Source organism: Meleagris gallopavo, chromosome 8, assembly GCF_000146605.3.
Source record: "Meleagris gallopavo isolate NT-WF06-2002-E0010 breed Aviagen turkey brand Nicholas breeding stock chromosome 8, Turkey_5.1, whole genome shotgun sequence".
NCBI classification, from domain to species: domain Eukaryota; kingdom Metazoa; phylum Chordata; class Aves; order Galliformes; family Phasianidae; genus Meleagris; species Meleagris gallopavo.
Genome location: NC_015018.2, coordinates 10,500,554 through 10,519,218, shown reverse-complemented (window position 1 = coordinate 10,519,218; position 18,665 = coordinate 10,500,554). Strand labels below are relative to the sequence as shown.

The 18,665-nt window shown below is 47.3% G+C and overlaps 1 protein-coding gene across 16 annotated transcripts in view; it reads right to left on the bottom strand.

The window, feature by feature from the left end:
* COL13A1 (collagen type XIII alpha 1 chain) overlaps positions 1-18,665 on the bottom strand; it is an 81,105-nt gene that overhangs the window by 25,297 nt on the left and 37,143 nt on the right. For 10 of the 16 annotated variants that reach the window (XM_031554386.1, XM_031554388.1, XM_031554382.1 and 7 more), the window contains 13 exons: positions 17,348-17,374; positions 16,841-16,867; positions 15,752-15,778; positions 15,619-15,645; positions 15,298-15,324; positions 11,944-12,009; positions 8,873-8,989; positions 8,386-8,427; positions 7,547-7,573; positions 6,795-6,830; positions 5,474-5,536; positions 4,830-4,856; positions 1,501-1,545 (listed from right to left, as the gene is read on the bottom strand). In XM_031554386.1, coding sequence (XP_031410246.1) covers positions 1,501-1,545; positions 4,830-4,856; positions 5,474-5,536; positions 6,795-6,830; positions 7,547-7,573; positions 8,386-8,427; positions 8,873-8,989; positions 11,944-12,009; positions 15,298-15,324; positions 15,619-15,645; positions 15,752-15,778; positions 16,841-16,867; positions 17,348-17,374 — 558 coding nt within the window. Of the gene's footprint in view, positions 1-1,500; positions 1,546-4,829; positions 4,857-5,473; positions 5,537-6,794; positions 6,831-7,546; positions 7,574-8,385; positions 8,428-8,872; positions 8,990-11,943; positions 12,010-13,462; positions 13,520-15,297; positions 15,325-15,618; positions 15,646-15,751; positions 15,779-16,840; positions 16,868-17,347; positions 17,375-18,665 lie in introns of all 16 variants that reach the window. The other 6 variants (XM_031554385.1, XM_031554390.1, XM_031554392.1 and 3 more) reach the window with 4 other exon arrangements.

The window sequence follows — 18,665 nt, the reverse complement described above, 5'->3', positions numbered from 1 at the left end:
TTAAGAAACAAAACACTATCAGCCAAGTGGAACTATGAAGGGAAAATCCGCATCTTTTCCTTTCCAAAACTCAGAAGTAATGCTGTAACACCACACAGCACACATCCTCCTTTCCTGTATGGGTCGTTCACCCATGACAGTGGTTCTGCTTTCCAAAAAGCTCACCCAAAGACACATAACATGGGCACAACCCTGTAAGGAAAACCAGATTTCCACCCCGAGCGTCAGCCCTGCTGGCAAAGCCGAGGCCAACAAGCAGCATCAAATCAAGTAAGCAAGGAAAGCAAAGTCAGATTGAGGACCAAACACTCCGTTCAGTTTGATCTCAGATATATCAGCTCAAGCACTCTGAGGAACACAGTTTGTAACACCAGAGCCTTGGTCTTATTTGCCCATATTCTGTTCTCATCTCAGGGGACTAACGCTGCAGTAAGGCAGCTTCAGGAGAGCGGTGAAGCCAGCCACACTAGGGGATGAAAAGACTCCCAAGCACGAGCACCTTCTCCTCAGCAGCAGGAAAAAAATGCAAGTCTGGCATCAACCCTTTGCTCTGGAATCTCTGTGTTAGTACGAGCTAAGGCCTGGTGAAAATGTCCAGTTACAAAAGCAAATATGAGGGATAACAGGGGTCTAAGGAGGGGAGTAGGAGGGGGAGGAGGTGAAGTAGTGTTAGAACGTGGGATGTAGCACATGAGGCAGAAAGGAGGACTGGGAGCCAAGTTCAAGGTGAAGAGAGATTGGAAAAGTTCAAACGAGGAGAAGTGGGGAGCCAGAGAGCAGCGGGATCATACCTCTCAGCTTTCTGAAACAAATCAGGGACAAAGCTAAAAAACACAAGGACAGAAGATGGAGATCAGGGATTCTATGCAATAAAAGGGGAAAAAAGCATTCCAGAATTTCTCAGGGGTCAGTAGGTTTTAGTGAATATGGGCTAGAGTCATGAAAGGGATTATGTGCAGAAAGTGGCTTGGGTTAGGCTTTCATGGTACATTTGGGATGTCTGTTCCTCACTTTAGCCTTTAAATGGCAGTGGATGCAGACATTATTTTCTAGTACTTACTCTAAAGCTACCATGCACACATGCAGGCTTGCTCACACACACTGGCCCTGATGCATCGCTGCATCAACCCAGGTTCGCACTTGCATAACCCTGCTGACTGCAGCGTGCTAACACACTGGGACCCCAGTTTAAGAAATGCCAATTTCCTAGAATGTTGGTAACTGGGTGCTCTCACTAGCATTGAGCATTAAGTTCCTGATGTTGCAAGACAGCATCAGACTGGGCATGGCATTTGCTTTTTGAAACACTTCTCTCCCCATGGTCACTGTCATGAATTAGGCCCTGTACTTTGCAATTTAGAAGCAGAAAGGATTCAGCTGAGGACAGTCATCGACCAGCAGACACACACACCAATCCAGGTGATGCTTGTGCATCAGGGACAGCTGAGTGGTAAGGGTGAGATCAGGAAGACAAGCATCACTCCACTGTTCACAAAGTACCTTCATGCCATGTCTTCCTGGCAGCCCTGGCATGCCTCTCTCTCCCTGGAAGCAGAGCAAGAAACAGAAAAAGAGCAACAGATACAGCATGAGTCCTCCCAGGGCACTGCGAGGAGGGCCAAGTACACCTTCTGCCTGTGAACTTCAGGGGCACCGTGGCCTTTTGACTCTTTTGAGTGTTTAGTCCTTTCTTGTAAGTATGAGTACCTCTCACCCTATGCAGTATATTGTAAGAAAAGTGTAAGAAAAATAAACCAGTAATTATGAATACTTTGTACAAGAGAAGTGAAATCACCCTGTGCCCCTCTTTTTCAGCTGCGTGCTGTTTTTCTTCTTAAATGAGACAAGACCAATGCTGTCTTCTGGGCAGCACCCACACTGCGGGATCTAGCCCCATAAAGCAGCTCTGCACAGGAAAGTAATCCCCATCCCAGAGAGTTTCCTGAAACATGCTAGCTGCCTGAAGAGCTCTTTAATTATTTAGCCCTGCAAAAGCAAAGCCAACCCAGTGAGAGCAAGATAACCTCTTACAGGCAGCAAGTTACAGAGCAACCACACTACCTTGACATTTCCTGACTATGGCCCCAGCACATTCACACAGCCCTCATTAACACCTGCAGGATCACACAGGCGCTAGAGCTAATTAGAGAGCAGAAACAAGTATGGCACTGCATCATTAAAGAGCAGTAAGAAAACTCGGGGCCAAAGCCAGAGGACAAGCAGGAAAAGCAACTCTCCAGAATATCTCTAAGCCACTAATTATTTGGAAATCTTTGTACAGTAAGGCCTCAGCATGCTGAGCCCTCTCTGGTCCTGCTGTGTCCTTTGGGCCAGGGAAGGGCTGCACAGGGTGCCACAGCCAGCACCAGAACAACGCAGGCAAGCCAGAAACTGAGAAGTATCACCGAGGGCAGAAGCCAGAAGCAAAACACCTGGCTCACATCCCCAGATTACTATTGCTCTTTTTTCAGAGCGTAGGAAAATGCCTCATCCTAAGGACCATCACGAAAAAGAGAAAAACATACATCAGCTGGCCAAAATTGATGGTTAACCTGGAGACAGCAAATCAAATGCTTATTCAAATGACCCAGCTGATCATACTTACAGCTCGTGTATTGGCCTTCATGCAACATTACTGTCTACCTCAAGGTTAGGAACAAGAGGTTTGAATGCAACCTGAAAGCTTCTTCAACAGGGCAGGGCCTGTAATGTTCTCTGCTACCAGAAAAAGCAATGATAAGCTACGCAAAATAGATTCCTACAGATAAACTATGAATCACCTATAGTATTTGAACGGGCTTCCCAAATAAAAAGAAAAAAGACTCTGGTCCACGTAATTGAATCCAAAGGTGGAAACATTAAAAGCTTCCCAGGGTCCCAAACGGCCTTCCTGGAAGGGAGGCAGACAGGAAAGAAGAAATTTCCAAAGGCAACAAATTCATGCACCATGTGGATGTTCAGGAGCTGCTACTGGCTGATGTCTGGCTGCTGATTTAGGGGTATCTGCACTTGTATTTAAATCCCTCAGAGCAAAGAAGAAAGGAAAGAGAGAAAAGTGATATTGACAGTAACAAATGAAAGTCTGCGCGTGGAAGAATAGGCTGGTTTGGGACTGGGAGGTGACCCTATGGAGCTCCTATTTATTAGCACAGAAAGCACAGCAGGTTTTGTCTCCACTCTTACGAAACAAGATGAGTAAGGGCCAAAGTATCTAGAGCATGTCCCCAGGTTCTCACTGAGTCATTGCTCTCTAACAGGACAGAGAAGCCTCTCAAGTGTGCATGACCCTGAGATATCACTGAAGCCTTGGAGACTTTCCTTTTGCCAGAGCCCAAATACAAAGAGCATGCAGAGTGTAGAAACAGTGGGAGGAAAGGATTGCCTCTGTCTGCTTGGTCCAGGCTGCCCTGCAATAACAGGTGCCAATTCCTTTCCCCATCTCTGCCCCTGTTCCCCTCCCAGAGCCACTGAGAAAATAGGAAGAGGAGTCCATGAGGAGACCCTAGGATCTTCCCAAAACCCACCGATGCCAAAAACTCAATTGGAGTTGATGAGAAGGTTTAGGAGGCCTTCCCAGATTCAGTATATATTGCATACGGTTTGTTTTCACCTCATCTGGGACTAGGAAATTTCTGTTAGTGTTCCAGAAGATAAATCAGGGGCTGATTAGCCTTTGTATGTGGGTGCAGGCAGAGCAGGTGCCTGCTGACTGTGAAACGTGGGAGCGTTAAGTAGGGGTGGAAGGCAGTGTTTCCTTCCAGACATGTCTCCCATCTAAGCCACACTCCAACTTCAGTCCTGCAGTTCAGCTTAGCAGGAAAGCATCTGGCTATTGAGACAGCAGAAAATTTGTAGCTCCCAAAACACACTAGTTCTGGGTGCAATTCTTCTCTCATTTACGCTAGCACAGACCAGGAGCTTTGTGGTCAGTGGAATTACACTGACATGAAGATGGATACAGGGGAACCTTTGGACTTTACATGCACTGTATTATTTCTGAAGATGTATTGCCTTCTTATTGGAAGGCAATTACTGCTGTGATATTCAACTATGAAACCAAAGCCTATGTTCCCAAAAGATTTTTCTTTAAATTCTATGTAACGCATTCACATTAAGTTCTGGAGGTGTCTTTTCTTTCTTTAAATAGTAATCCACCCAGATGGAAAAAATATAGGAAGTATATATGCTACACAATAAATGAGATGCGTGACACATACGAAATATTTTAAATGTATGTGTCACTGCTAATGCTTTTCAAAATATTACAGAACCAGCTTTTTCTCATGATGTTTAAAATGTATGGCGTGATGGAGTATGCTCTGACTCAACAAACACCAGTGTTGTAATGTTTTAAGCACAACCAACATTAAGTTATATACTTTAAATATATGGGTACAATAAACTTTAGTCAGTTAACATCTGGGCACAGAGCATATAAGTCTGTAAGAAGTGTCCAGAAACAAACAGAAGAGCCTGATGCCAAAGCCCAGCCTGAGTTGCAGAGATTGAGTGGATTTGATGTGTCAGCTAACCAGATTTTATGAGGAAACCCCAACCCATCCCATCAAATGAAGAGATGCAACAAATCATTTGCAAGCTTCATAGTCAGAGAAATGCCTTTGGTAAGAATCAAATTCCACCAAAAGGATAAAGGGTGCTTTTATTGCCTGAGCTTGGAGAGACTGTTTGTGGTTAATCACAGCACAGATGTGTACTCCATTAAATATCCCACAGAGCTGCTCAGACCCAACTTCCTCTTACAACCCTTCAGCCCAAGGAGCAGCATCTCCCAGACATCTATCACAGTAGAAAACATTCCTCATACCTACCTTTATGCCAGTGTCCCCTTTTTCACCCTGCCCAGCAAAGAACAGACAGAGAGAAAACACACAGAGGGACAGTGAATGTGAGGAGAAATTGAGCAAGCAGACCAATCTTCACAGCAAGGGCTAAAGAGTAAGTTGCCAAAGAAGGGAGTATGTAATAAAGGCTAGCACAGCTCTCTAGAGAGACCACAACACCAGTCTGAACACTGGCTCTAACCCATCTCTCCCTGGGAACTGCAAGGCACTGCACCTTGCTGGAGTGGATGCTGGAGGTAGTCCATGCTAATGCTTCCTACATATTTTGGCTGTAGACTAATCAACCATCAAGCTGTTTCGTGGAGCAGACCCAGCCTTAACCACCTTTACCACCCAGTAAAACCATCTAAAAGCTGGGTCAGATTTATTCTTGAACAGAGGCCTGTGCAGAGATAATCCTTGTCCTAGTTCAGGACAGCGAGGAATTGCTCTGGCCAAAAATCCTCCGGACCTTTCACACAGGAGCAAGTCTCTGTTTACATGCTTTGCACTCTGCTACAGAGAATCTGCACCTGGGCCCTAACTCTCTGTATTTCTTCAGCATCTCTAGGCTTTGTGCCACTCATCTGCCCCTGGGAGACAGCCTTGCTGGTGCCATGTTTAAGAGTTACCTTGGGGCCAGTAGCTCCAGGGAGGCCATGCGCACCAGGCAAGCCTGACATGCCCGCCTCACCCTGAGGAAGAAAAGAAAGGAAACAGAGAAAGCAGCAAACACAGTGATGAGCAAAAAAGGAGCACGTGGGATGCCCAGGTCAGAAAAGACAGGAGAGGGATGTCCTAGACAGAAGTGCCCACCACGTACCAACCTCTCCCCTGGGTCTCACCAGGGCAGGAGTACCGTTCTGCATCAAGAAAGATGTTCACTACACAAAACGTGTGGCTTGAAGGAAATGGTCCCACAGACCTGCGTTGTATCAGAGCTAACATCTTTGCTCAGCTCTTTGCCTTCTTGTCCCTTTCCCTGACCCACACACTGAGCGAGGATTTTCTTCCCTACTTTCATCCATTCCGTCCACATTTCCAGAGGAAGGTTGCAACCTTGGGCTCATTCTCCTGACAACCTTTGCTCAGTGAGTAAATGAGCCAAGCAAGTTGTTTTGTGTGAGAGGAGCTCTAAGAAGAGGCCCTCACCATGAGGTCACTACAGGGACCCCCTCGCTGCCCCCCACACACTGAGAGCTTAGAACAGGATGGACTCTGAATGGAAAAACCGACGGATGGTTCACTGCAAGAGGAGGCAATAAATTGTGTCTGTCTGCAGGAGTGGGCTGTGGTCCACAGGGGCTATAATTTTCACTTCCTAACATAACAAAACCTTCTTGGTTTATACAGAACTAATTAAAAAACTCTCGGATCTTGCCTTTTTACCCACAGAGCACCCATAAAGCAGTGCAGAGATAACATGGCACTCCTGCCTGCTGGGAGCATTTGCCTTCCCCTTCTCCCGGTAACATCAGCAGTACCTCTTCATTCCCTCTTTCCCCTTTGATCTTCCTTCGCGCTTTCCCCCGTCTCCCTGTCTCTCCATTACACCCTTCAGACTTGATTCAACACTGCTGTTAATTAGCTGCTGTTGCAGATCAGCAGGCAATGCCAGCTTCTGCCTTTTAACCAGGGAAAGGATCAACTTTCAAGTCGTACATAGCCAGGATTTGGCCCTTTCTAGTAGTATAATAGCTAGATCTAAGTCTGGAAGTGGGTATGGGTAGGGAGAAATCTGTACTATTGCTGCCAGAGGGTTAAAGAGATCCCTGGGTCCCAACTTTCCTTACACAAGTGAGCATTAGGGGACCCATGGACCCTCAACTGCCCCTGGTCCAGTGAAAGGAGCTCAGCAAGGAGGTCCAGAGGAGCCCAGAGTTTTGCAGCTGTCATCCCACAAGGCGTCAGTGCAACTTAATTCATTTAGCAGTATTGGAAGTGCCCCCTTACCTTTCTCCCAGGGTATCCTTGAATCCCAGGGTCTCCCTGCAAAAGGTAAAAAGACAAAATAAAATGAGGTTTGGCCTGAGAAGAATAAATCCCTGCCCCTTCCCCTAGGGCCATTCCACAAGGCCTTTGGCTCAAAATGACTCCACTGAGTCCCTGAGCCTTCAGACTCTGGGGTCCCTGTTACCTACAGTGACTGAATCCTAGGAGGAGAGGCACAAAGAGCACCAGCAGCCAGGTAACTCATGCTAGCTCCATGCCCCAGCTCTATGGTTCCTATCCTCACCCTGGTGAAATACCTCAAATAAAAACAAACGGAGGTGGGCAGCAGCAGCTGAAAAACAACCACCACTACCCCCCCACTCTCACATTTTGGCAAGTGAATAAATGGGAAGTTGCGGTAGCGTTAACAATAGCATTGCAAAATCGGTTCCTGAAGCGCTGGTAAATGCTTTGAGAGTGGAAGAAGCCAATATAGCTGTGTGTGGCAAAGAATTTTGCAAGAGGGGCTGATGAGGCGTGCCTTACTCTGCTGAGATGCAACTTGGACACTTTGCCAGGACAAAACCCATGAGTCAGCACGCAGTCTGGGCCCCCTGGCCAATACAGAGCTGAGCTAGAAATCTTTCTCAGTTATTTGATGTAACCTCCTTTCCCTGTCTTTCACCTTCTACAATTTACACATCTCTCTATGCTGCAAGAGTCCACCTCTCTGTTTAACACTTTGCTCCTCAAATTGAGGCCAGATGTCTCACCTTTGCTCCAGGAGGCCCAGGTAAGCCCTGTAAATAAAATCAAAAGAGACACTGGAGTTGACAAATGTAGACAATGCTACGCAAAGTGATGGGGGCCCCTTTACAGAGATGACTTGCATCGGTGAGTTCAAACATCCCTGATCTATTCTTCACATAAATACTATTCTAACCCACACTCCCAAATTTCATTTCATTATTTCATGCCCATAATGCTCCATTCTCCCAGGCTTGGTTTCTCTAAATCTGAAGACTGAAAAGTTGCTTTTCCTCATGCATTGTGCCCCAGAATCTTTCCTGTCTCTCTGGCTTTGCTTGGGAAACTTGTTCCCAGCCCACTGTGCAGCTCTGGAGTAAATCAAGGGTTGGCAGCTTTCTCTGACTAGCTAAATAGAGAGAATATATTAACAAACAAACCACTTGTGTTTTCAAATGAGAAATAACCAAACAATTTACCTGATACGAACCGTGAAGAACACCGGATATGTGTGAGTGCAAATATAAATATACAAAAGATCCATACAGGAGCTGCCTTCCTGCTGTGTGCAGACCAGAGGAAAAAACTACCTTAGATAGGCTCTGATACCTTCATTACACCTGATTTTGCCTGACAATACAACATTTATTCATCACATCCATGTCTCCTTAGAGCTCAAAAAGAGATGAGAACACCTGAAACTATTACATGTAGAGAAGCGCTTTTGTCTCAGGGAACAACACTGGCTCCTTCTTCTGGAAGGCCTTGAAATCTCTCACAGATGGAAAACTCCTTTCACGCTGCAGCCACTGCGGGGCCAGCACATCACACTTCTCCCAGAGCGGAGCTAGTTTCTGACACCCACCTTTCCATCTCTGCCGGGCTTCCCAGGTTCTCCAGCTCTGCCCTGTGCAAGAGAGAAGGATGTTAGCATACTCTATCCCCTGCTGTTTAGCAATAGATTGTATTTTAAAGTGTGCTTCACTTTTTGCCTACTGCTTGCTACACTCCTGAGAATGGGGCAGGAGCAGGACTTCAAAGGCATGGCAGGGATTTTATCAGCCAGATTTCTGCTGCAAGAAGGATAATTACACCCTGTGTATTACTTTTCCTCCTCTGCAGACAGCCAGAGGGAGGAGGAAATGGGGCTGGTAGACCCACTCACATACATGTGAACAGCTATCAACAGTGCAGGGCCTTCGTGGGAACTTCTTTCTCCCCACACACCCACCTTCCCTGCCATTCCCCTGTCCATGGCTGTCTGGCTTCAGAAGAGGCAGCAAAGACCAGAGGAAATTGTGTCCACCCTAAGGAAAGAGAAAGCTGAAGGCTTTTTTTGTAATTGGACTTACAGGTGACCCACTTGGTCCGGGCTGTCCTGGGGTTCCCTTGGGTCCAGCTGGTCCAGCGGGCCCCGGTGGGCCAGGTGGCCCCGGAGGACCTTGGATTCCTGCTTGTCCTTGTTCACCCTGAGTTTTGTTAAAAGAAGGATTACCAGCAGGCAGAGCCAACTCAAGACACTGCCACCACAAGAGCCCAAGGCAGGTGAGCGTGGCCGAAGCAGAAGAGGCAGAAGAAAAGTCCCAAGTTAGCGCCTGGAGAGGCTTCCAAGAGCGAGGCGTAGCCTTGCCAAGGACAGCCTGGCTTCTCAGGAGCCAGCACCCCATGTTTTGCAAAGACATCCAAGACCACCTTCTCAGTGCTTGCTTACAAGCGATCTACAGGTGGCCAAGCAGCCCAAACTCTTTGCACATCAAATGCCAACATCTCTTGGGCTTCTCGAGAGGCTCTCCAAAGCACTTGGCAGTCACATTTGAAGCAAAGCCTCTCATGACCACGCTGGCACTTCCTGGCAAAGCCGCAGCATCTTACCTCAGCCTATTTTTTCCTCCTTCGCTCTATTTTTTGGGCAAACGCTCCTGCTGTTTTTCCATGGACCAAAAGTAGAAATGCCACAAAACCGAAAGAAAATAACATGATCATCATGGCATTTCTGGAGCTCGCCCAAAGCAGGCCTATGTCGACCAGGCAAAGCCTGTTTCTGTAAGATTTAACAAGCGAGTGCGTGCAAAGCCACCTGCCATTTTAAGCTCTCCAAGGAAAGCCATTCCAGCCAGTTCCTACCCAGGCCCCTCAGTAGCCACTCAGCGGCTGTGGCTCATCCCTCAGCAATGCCATCTGGCCCAAAGGACCAGCACTCGGGACTAAGCAGCACTGCGGAGACAGTGGGTTGGAAGCACCACACTGAATACCAGACTGCTGATCTATAATTGATGCATCCAGCAAACTCCTACGGCCCCATGGCACCCACACTAAGCTCCTGTCTCACGAACTGCCCTGCCCAGATAAAATATCACAACATCCTGCTTCCATCTGAAAAACTCTTCTTCCACAGGAAGCTAAAAATCAAACATGGTGATTTTTCAATTGTAAATCAATGGGCATGTGGTTGAGTCTCTGCTGCATTTATGCTCTCTGTGCTGCTGCTTGGTAAAGCCAAGGCTGCCATCATACAGCCTTGTGTGCACAGCAACGCATAAAATCTGTCCCCTGCATGTGTTCCTAACCATGGTGTTGTTTATCCTGGCTGCCCGTAGTAAAACAAGGCGATTCAGGAACGTGTGCTTTATTTAGATTTTTGCATGAAATAAATAAGATGCAGATTTTGTCCTTTCTGCCATGAGCTCTATTTGGAAGAAAATTTCCAAGGTGTAGGCCAGGCTTATGGGAAGTTCAGTAACTGGGAACGCATGCTGTTCCCCTAGCAGAGGACAGGGAGATGGGGGGAGCAGGAGCCCTGCCCTTGCATGGGAGCACCAGTGGGGACTCTCCAAGCCCCAGTCACATTGCCTTTGTTCAGCTGCATCTAGCATAGCACAGTGTGTGTAAGCGTGTGCCCATCCCTAACCACACAAGATGTTATCGCCACGTCATTATGTTCTTATTAATGCATTCAGCATGAAAAGACCCCCACAGATCTATCTGCACTGTAAATGGATACTGTAAGTTGGATATCAGGTGTCACGGTCATCAGATGTCATTCTGTATTTTTAGCTGCTGCCTGGAGCCATTTTTCAGCTCTTTAAAACGCCATTTGGTCACCCTCATTGCGCTTTAGCAATGCAATGCTCATGGAGCCTCCTAACACAGCCTTTGCTCAGTCCAAGCCCATGCACAAAGGGCTCCTGCTACCTCAGAGGGAGCAGCAGGATTTTCTTCCCTCAAGCACTAGCATTTACTTTACAGCCTCATGTTTTTTCTTAGTATTCAAATGTCGAGCTCCTGGAATTGCTTGGTGCTGGCAGATCTGTAGGAGTGGTTTACACTTTGTCTCACTTAGAAAATGAATAAGGCAGCAGCAAAACATAACAGCAAAATTCTCTAGTGAAGCTGGCCTCTGGGAATGGAGGGAATTTGCAGCCCTGGCTGATGACAAGACACAGGGCAGCTATTCAACTTTCCCACTTCATCCTGGATAGGAACTTCAGCTTTCAAAGACTTCCCAAGAGGTCAACCCTTGGCATGGCTCTTCGGACTATTACTTTGAAGGACAACCCATGCAAGCTGTGGGGCATTATGCAGTGTGAACATTGAGCTGATAGGAACTGGGCTAAGAGCACAGTCTCAAGTGATAACACCAGGATTTCACACAGTGCTGGGAAGGCACCTCGTGGCACTGCAGTGCCCTGCTAGCATCTGGCAGTGCAGACAGCAGAGTGGCAAAAACCAGCCACTTCATAAAGGGTGCCCAGCACACTCCAGTGTGATAATTACAGCAGTTTCACCACACAGAAAAGTCCATCCCAACTGATGGAACGGGGATGCTTCAAGTGGGCTCATTAAAAGCCACATGAACTCTGACTATGGACACTCTTACTCACTATTTATACATCCGTAATTCATTTTATGAATTCATTACCAAAATAACTAAACATGAGTTATGGTCCTGAAAACCAAAATAAATGTGTTTACACCAAGATTTAATGCAATTTAATGAAATCATTATAAAAGCTTATTTGAACACGCTTTCCCCAGCGTCTCAGACCAGACTAGCCCTCAGAAGTGTTTGCTATTCATTCTTCTTGGTTAAACTTCACAAACATTAGCTACATTTCAGCAAGAGGTTTCCAACCTCTTCTGGAGATTGAATATGCAGGACCAGACTCTGTAAAGTGGGAGACTTTTTGTCAACAGTCCTGGCTGCAGTTTCATGGCCCATTTCTTTTAGATTTAAGAGCTGGCTCTGCTGCGTTTCTTTTTAGCCACATTATCACATCAAAGATTTCCTCCACTTCAAACAACATCTCTCAGCTCTGCCCAAACCCCTTGGAAGCCCCTCTGTAGGGAAAGACAGACAGGTAGTAAGCTGATTAATCACAAGCATCAGAATAGGCTTAGAAACAGGCAACGAGGAGAGGTCTACCTGGAAAGTGCGTCTCTTTATGACCGGAGGTGGAGCCAGCCGCACTGAATTGAGGAGAGGCAACAGCTGGAGATCAAACCAGAAGGTCACAGGGCAAAGGAGGCCATTAGGGCATGAAGAGTCAGAGAGCAGCCAGGGGAGAGAACAGAGAAAAGGGGAACAGAGAGATTGCTATGAAAGTCAATGACTGCGTGCAGCTGCACGTGGTACAGGTACCTGCCGGCAGACCTCCGAGCTCCTATGCACCGTGCACTGCTCACTGGGGATGTGCTGTCCACCAGCCCCAGCCAACCAGGACCTGCAGCACAGAGCTGCTACAGCTTCCTCTGCTCAGAGAGAGAGCTCACCCAGGGGATTTCTGACTCAGCTCCACTCCCAGGCGATGTTTATTGCAAGACACCCCCACACTGGCTCTGCTCTTCAGTTCTCATCATCAGATCTGAGACAGTATCAAAAAGCTCATCTTCTCAAGTTTTTTCCAAGTGTGCTTTCACATTGTTTTCCCTCTTCCCTTACAAGAAAGTATCCGGGGGCCTCACCCTTCCCCGGGGTGCAGCCGGCAGTGTGGCTGGCTGGGGTCAGCAGAAGGGCTCAGGGCCAACACAAGGGTGCTAGCACGGTCCATTTGGCAACATGAACACTGCCAAGGGAGAAGACAAGAACTCGGTGTCTCTGAGCCTTGAGCAGGGTACTGCCTTGGTAGCATGCACTTTGATTTTCCTCACTTAGCAGTAACAGCAGCCTCCAACTGCTTATAGCCAGGAATGCTGCCCCAGTGCACAAAGCTGACCCGGACACACAGCAATCAAATGCCGTAAAGCTCAGGAGCATTTGTTCATCCTCCTGCAGTATCCAGTTTCCACTTGCATACACGCTGTTGTCAGCCTGGCAGTCACCACAGCAGCTCTAGGCCCAGGAATGCTCCTCTGGCCTGATCCGCTTTCCTGTTCCTATCAGTTTTCCATTGAAGCTGTTCTCAATTTACACAGGGAGAAGAGAAAGGAGCATTCTGTGCTCCAGCAAAAAAGCCTGTGCCCCTGTGCGCAGCCATTCCCCACGTGAGCTGTGCTTGGATCCCAGAGGTGTGCCTGCAGGTCTCCCACCACAGTGACCGCGCACCCCAGCAGTGTTGTTCAGTCCCTTTAAATGCCACTCTTTGCTCTGGCAGCAAAAGCCAGGACACAGTCTTGTTGCAAAGGGAAACGGCCATCCAATATTGCAGCATCACAGCCCTCTGCTCAGGTGGCCGCATCCAAATACACTGATTCTGAAAGCAGGGAAGCAGAGGGAGGATGGTGGAAAAGATGAAGGGGAAAATGGAGGGAAGCAGTATAAGCCCTTCCAAAAACAGACAAGATCTAACAATGGACTTAGGTGCAAGTAGATCATTTAGAGAAGGAGCCTGACATCTCCTGCAGCCATCCCTGTCCCTCTGGACCCCATGTAAAGAGGAGTGCGCAATATTGGATGCCTTGTGCCTTTGCATCAGAACTGTTCCATCACATCGTTACGCACAAACCTTCAGTGTAAGGATCTGGTTAGAGCGCAGGGCTGCAAGGGTGGTACTTAGGTACTCCTAGTTGACAGGGAAGACACATAACAGGGGTCAGTGAAACACATGCTTTTTTTGAGAGCAGACAGAGTGTGGCTGCTCCTCTCTTCCCAGTGCTAAGCTCCGGGTGGCATTCTGGGGCAGCCCCATGCCTGGGATCATCTCTTGCAGAGCCACAGGCCATACAGAAGGAAAAATTGGAAACTACAACATGAGCCAAGGCCTACATCCTAACCTTACATTTCCTTCCTAAGAAAACAAAGACCTAACAAAACTGAAACATCTCTGGCTTTTCAGGATGTTGGTTTTCACCTCCTTGCCCGAAAAAAAAACAAAACAAACAACTGACAAAAGTATTCATCAACCAGTAAAAGAAGAAGAAATTGCAATTCAATCAAATGTGGGCACATATACGGCAAGGCTCGTTCCCACTTTAATTTTGGGAGGAAGAGAAGGAACTGCAACTCTTTGGGCTGCCTTGAACCACTAGCCCCAGCCTTGCAGCCTATGACCTGACACTCCAAGACAGCCCACCCTAGAGCTGATCTAGTGGCAACCACTCTTCCCACGAGCACATCTCTGCCTTGGAAGGACCCAAGGGTTTCTTAAAGTGCTGAGCTTGCTGCCTCAGTGAGACCAGCGCTACCCAGGAGAGCCAAGGAGGCATCACCAAGCTTTGCTGTGACGTGAGACTTTGCAGCAACCTCTTCCCTGCTGTCCCAGCCCTGTGACATCACCCCAGGATGCCTACAGCCCAGCCCACCGGTGTGCCCTCGTCCCAGGTCGCTCCCAGTGATGCACAATCTGCACCTTTGATTCGCAGTGTTGCTGCCGGTCCCATGCCTGCTTTTCACCTTGAGCTCTGAGGACAGGCAGGAGCCAAAGATCGTAACAAGAATCCAGGACACCGCTTGGGCAAACATTGTTGTTAGCTTCTTTTTAACATAACAATCTAGTGAGCAGGCTCACCTAAATAAACACAGCTGACCTGCTATTATTGTACCCAGGCTGGCACTTGCCCACAGCTCCCATCTCTCTTGCTGCCAGCTGACATCGTGCTCCTGCCTCCGCTACGCAGAGCATCCAGGGCCTTGTTCCCCTGGGGACAGGCACCAGAGCCCAGCTAATTGTCCAGAGGCTCATCAAAAATAAACAGAAAGCCCTTAAGCCTGTCTCCCTGTACACCCAGATTACAAATTCCAGCCACTTCATATGATGTTGTTCCAATGCATTTCCAGTGGATTTTCAGCACTCCAGTTGTTTTTAGAGCTGGTTAAATTCTGCCTCTGTAATCCCCTCAAACTCCATGATGTACTCTTTCCTCTCTTGGCTGCAGTACATGCTGGCCACGCCAGGACACAGAGGCAAGGGGGCAACAGCCTGGTTTTCGTTAAAAGGCTGCTGCCACCAGTCCTCCCATGGCAGACTGTGGAAGTGGGACTGAGCCGGTGCTCTCTGTTCCTACAGAAACTTCAGGTTTCACTGAGTTTTGGGGTGAAGACCCCAACCTTCTCCCCGCCGTGCTGCAGCACAGAGGCTCTCCAGAAAGAAGCAATGACAGCATTTAGCTTGGGGTCAGCCCCAGTGGGCAGGAAGAGAGTGGAGGGCCAAGATCCCTCCTGGAAGTCCTTATCTGCAGCTTTCCTGTGAAGCACATCAATCAGCCGAGTGCTGCTCTCAGGCCTGGGTGACGCATCTCGTTCATGAAACGATCTATATTTCCAACAAAAAGCCATTCAAACGAAAGGGGGATTAACATTCAGGAAGGCACAGGACAGACGATAATAACGCTAATGACTTACCCTGTGGGAGTACTCTGCGCACTGACCCTGTGTAAGAAGGGGATTAAAAGAAAAGAGTTTAAACCACGAACAGAGAGAACCAAAATAGACATTGGAGGGCAGATCCGCAAGGTGTAAATCACGGTGGCTCTATTGAACTCAGTGAGACTATGCCAATTTGCACTCGATAAGCAGCCTACCTCCCACCCACTGACCCCACAGCCCTCTGCTTTTCCTGTATCTCTCAGTCACTCAAAGTCAAACCGAGCAGCACCAGCCCAGCCCACTTCTCTGCTCATTTTTTTACATGCAATTTTCAGCGTTATTGCCCATTAAAATTACCTTTTCTCCTTTTTGTCCTGGGGGTCCCTATAAGAGAGATGAGATTTTTAAAGGCTCTCGGTGAAGGAGAGGTTCTGTACATGCAAGAGGAAAGGGATGGGGGAGGTACAAACACAAAATATAGGGTACTTACGGGCTGTCCCCGGGGACCTGTGGCACCCTTTAAAGAAACACATAGTCATGAATACAAGATGGATTTACGGTGACAAAAGCCTTCAGTATAGGGAGTAAGTGGAACCTCAGTTTTTACAAACTTTTGTGGAGAACAGTTTCCAAGAGAGCTCTGGGTTCTCTGCTGTTACTCGGGAGGAATGAAAATGCACACATGTTTTGGCTGCACCACGGGGGGGATTTATTAAAAGGAGGGGAGAAAAAACATCAGGAAAACACACCCTCATTGTTCCCTGGACCTCAGCTGACAGCACGTCTCCTTGGCTGACGCACTGGGATCGAACAAGAAGCAGCCAGGACTGAAGCCTGAGCTAGGGTTGTGCAACTGAGGAATGGCAGCTCACCCTCTGCCAGGGAGCAGGGATGGGGATCTTCGACACGTGCTTGCCAGAGGGCTACACTGACTCTTGGGCTCCAGAAACAGAATTTGCAGAAGAAAAAATCCAGCACTTCACTGAGCAAAGCTGACTACAGAGCTGCTACCTTGGTGTGCTCGTGTTTGGGGATTTCATCATCCAAGAAGTTGAGAGAAACAAGATCACACTTGGGTTCCCATGAAGAATAACCCAAGTTTATCATTCCCAAATGAAAGCATTTTGGTATGATGCACAAATGAAACAGACCTTCAAGAGGGGAAAGAAAAGCATTCAAAACAAATAATACACTATTTTTTTGTTAGGTATGTTGAAAGCCACCAGATGGATTTTCAAAAAACTTTCCATCAACTTTTACTTCTGCTATGAAGCCAACCACGAAAAATGTCAGCTCCCGGAGTATATTTAAAGAACGTAATTGCTAACTGTGAGGAAAACATATCCCATGCATAACTACAGAGTTGCTGTTGTGACATGATGAATCTGATAGCCATAATGTAAAGATTACAGGCATGCATCTCCACACTGCAATGAAATTACAGAATTAGGTATATAGCTAGACCATTAGCTAAAGCTAAGACCACTAGTCTGCCTACAAGCTTATTTCCAGCTGACAGGCAATGCCATTTCAAACCAATCCATCAACCACTAGCATATATAATTTTTGTTGTTATTACCATCTCCCCCTTCTGTCCAGGATAACCCTGCAAAAGAAAGAAAACATTCCTCAGCTTCAGCCACTCCAACCTCTAAAAGATGTTCGCTTTACCTGCTTACCCCTTGCCTTGAGAGGTACAGCCACTATTATTTCTCAAGAGAGATACAACGCCACACATGTGGAGCTCTGCTCACACAGCTAACATTACATTGTTCTCGAACACCCAAAACACTGAGGTTTTCCCTGCAGCAGGTTGGCTGCTGCCCTTGTGAGGTGCTGGTTCATAGATTTGCCTAGAAAGGAAGCAGCCATGCTCTCTCTCCCTAATCTCTTGCCACCTGCAACTCCCCTAAAGCATTTGTGGCATCCACCTGCCTGCCAACCTTCTGATTTTCATTTAATCCATGCATGTGCATGACACTGAAAATAATCCTCCTAAAAACATACTCTGAGCATGCAGGCTGGTAGGAGAGTGGGACCTGGCAGGTGGCAGGGCACAAAGCCTCCAGAGAGGCTGTTTTCTTACCGGTTTGCCATCCAAGCCAATAGGACCCTGCAAGAAAACAAAAACAAAAACAAAAACAAACAAAAAAAAAAAAAGGGAGAAAAAATGAGAAATGCTTTCACCTGAGCATCTGTCCACCTGCCCCAGCAAAAACTATGTGCCACAAAACTGCAGAGATGGGTACCACCCAAGCTTCCTGATTGCTTTTGCTGGGACCTTCTCACAGTCAGCCCATTTCAGCAGCAACACTGGACAAGAAGGGGATGCAGGAGAGATTATCCATTGGCAATTTGCAGGGAAAAAACCCTCAGCATTTCAAATTTTGCAGCATCTCATCAATTAATTGAAAATCAGCACAGTTATCTGGAGATTCGGATTTCAATAGGCCATTGGGAAAAGAGGAATTTTTGCAAATGATAGTATAATAGAAGTGTCCAAGAGAAGAAGTGACATAGAGCTCAGCAGCATTTTGAGGTACGATATGATTAAAAACAGACCCCATGGAGCACCATCCCACTCGACACTTTCTCATGAGCTGGGCTGATTCCCTGCTGCTCCAAAAGCCAAAGACCACAAGGGCCAGAAGAGATCTGCTTCTCCTCAGCCTCAGGGCAGCTCACAGCCCCCCTTCTCACAAAGGGCAGAGCTGCGGAGTCTGGTCAGATGGCTCAGAGGTGGCCAATTCCTCCTGTTTTCCAGGCAAGAGCCTCCTCTGAAGACCTGCTCTGGCACATCGTGTATCCTGGAGCAGCAGCTTGAGCTGCTTGGCGGGAGCCAGGGCGCCAGGGCCGTTTGTGTTTGCCTTAGGCTTCCTAGCTGTCCAGAAGAAGTACATAAGAATAAATAGCAACGAGTTTTCCAGCAGCCTTGATGCTCCACAGAGCGTTGTCAGCAACTGTAAAGCTGAAATGAAATGTGCTTTGTCCTCTTTTAGGCCTGTTTCTCGTTCCCTTACCCATCTGTAACTTCACATTGGAGAACCCCTCCTCCCCCCTCCCCTTCTTGTGCTTTTTGCTCTTTCCCTTTGGCATGACCATGGTGTTCAACCAAGTTCCCACCTGAACTCCATCACACAGGGCCCTGTTTGGATTACAGATGCTCATTGCTACTACAAAATCATCTAAAAGCTCAACTAAGGTTGGAATTTCACGTAGCTGGGTTATGTTCTTTGCTTAGGGAGTATTTTCTCAGGATGGTTCTCTTTTACTAAACAGATTGGGCTTCAATTATATTATTTTGACACTTATGCTTTTGTTTTTTTTAAATTAATTTCCTTTTGGCATACTATAGTTAGTTTGTTTTGGTTTTTTTCCCTAAGCATCACTTAAAATAAAAAGAA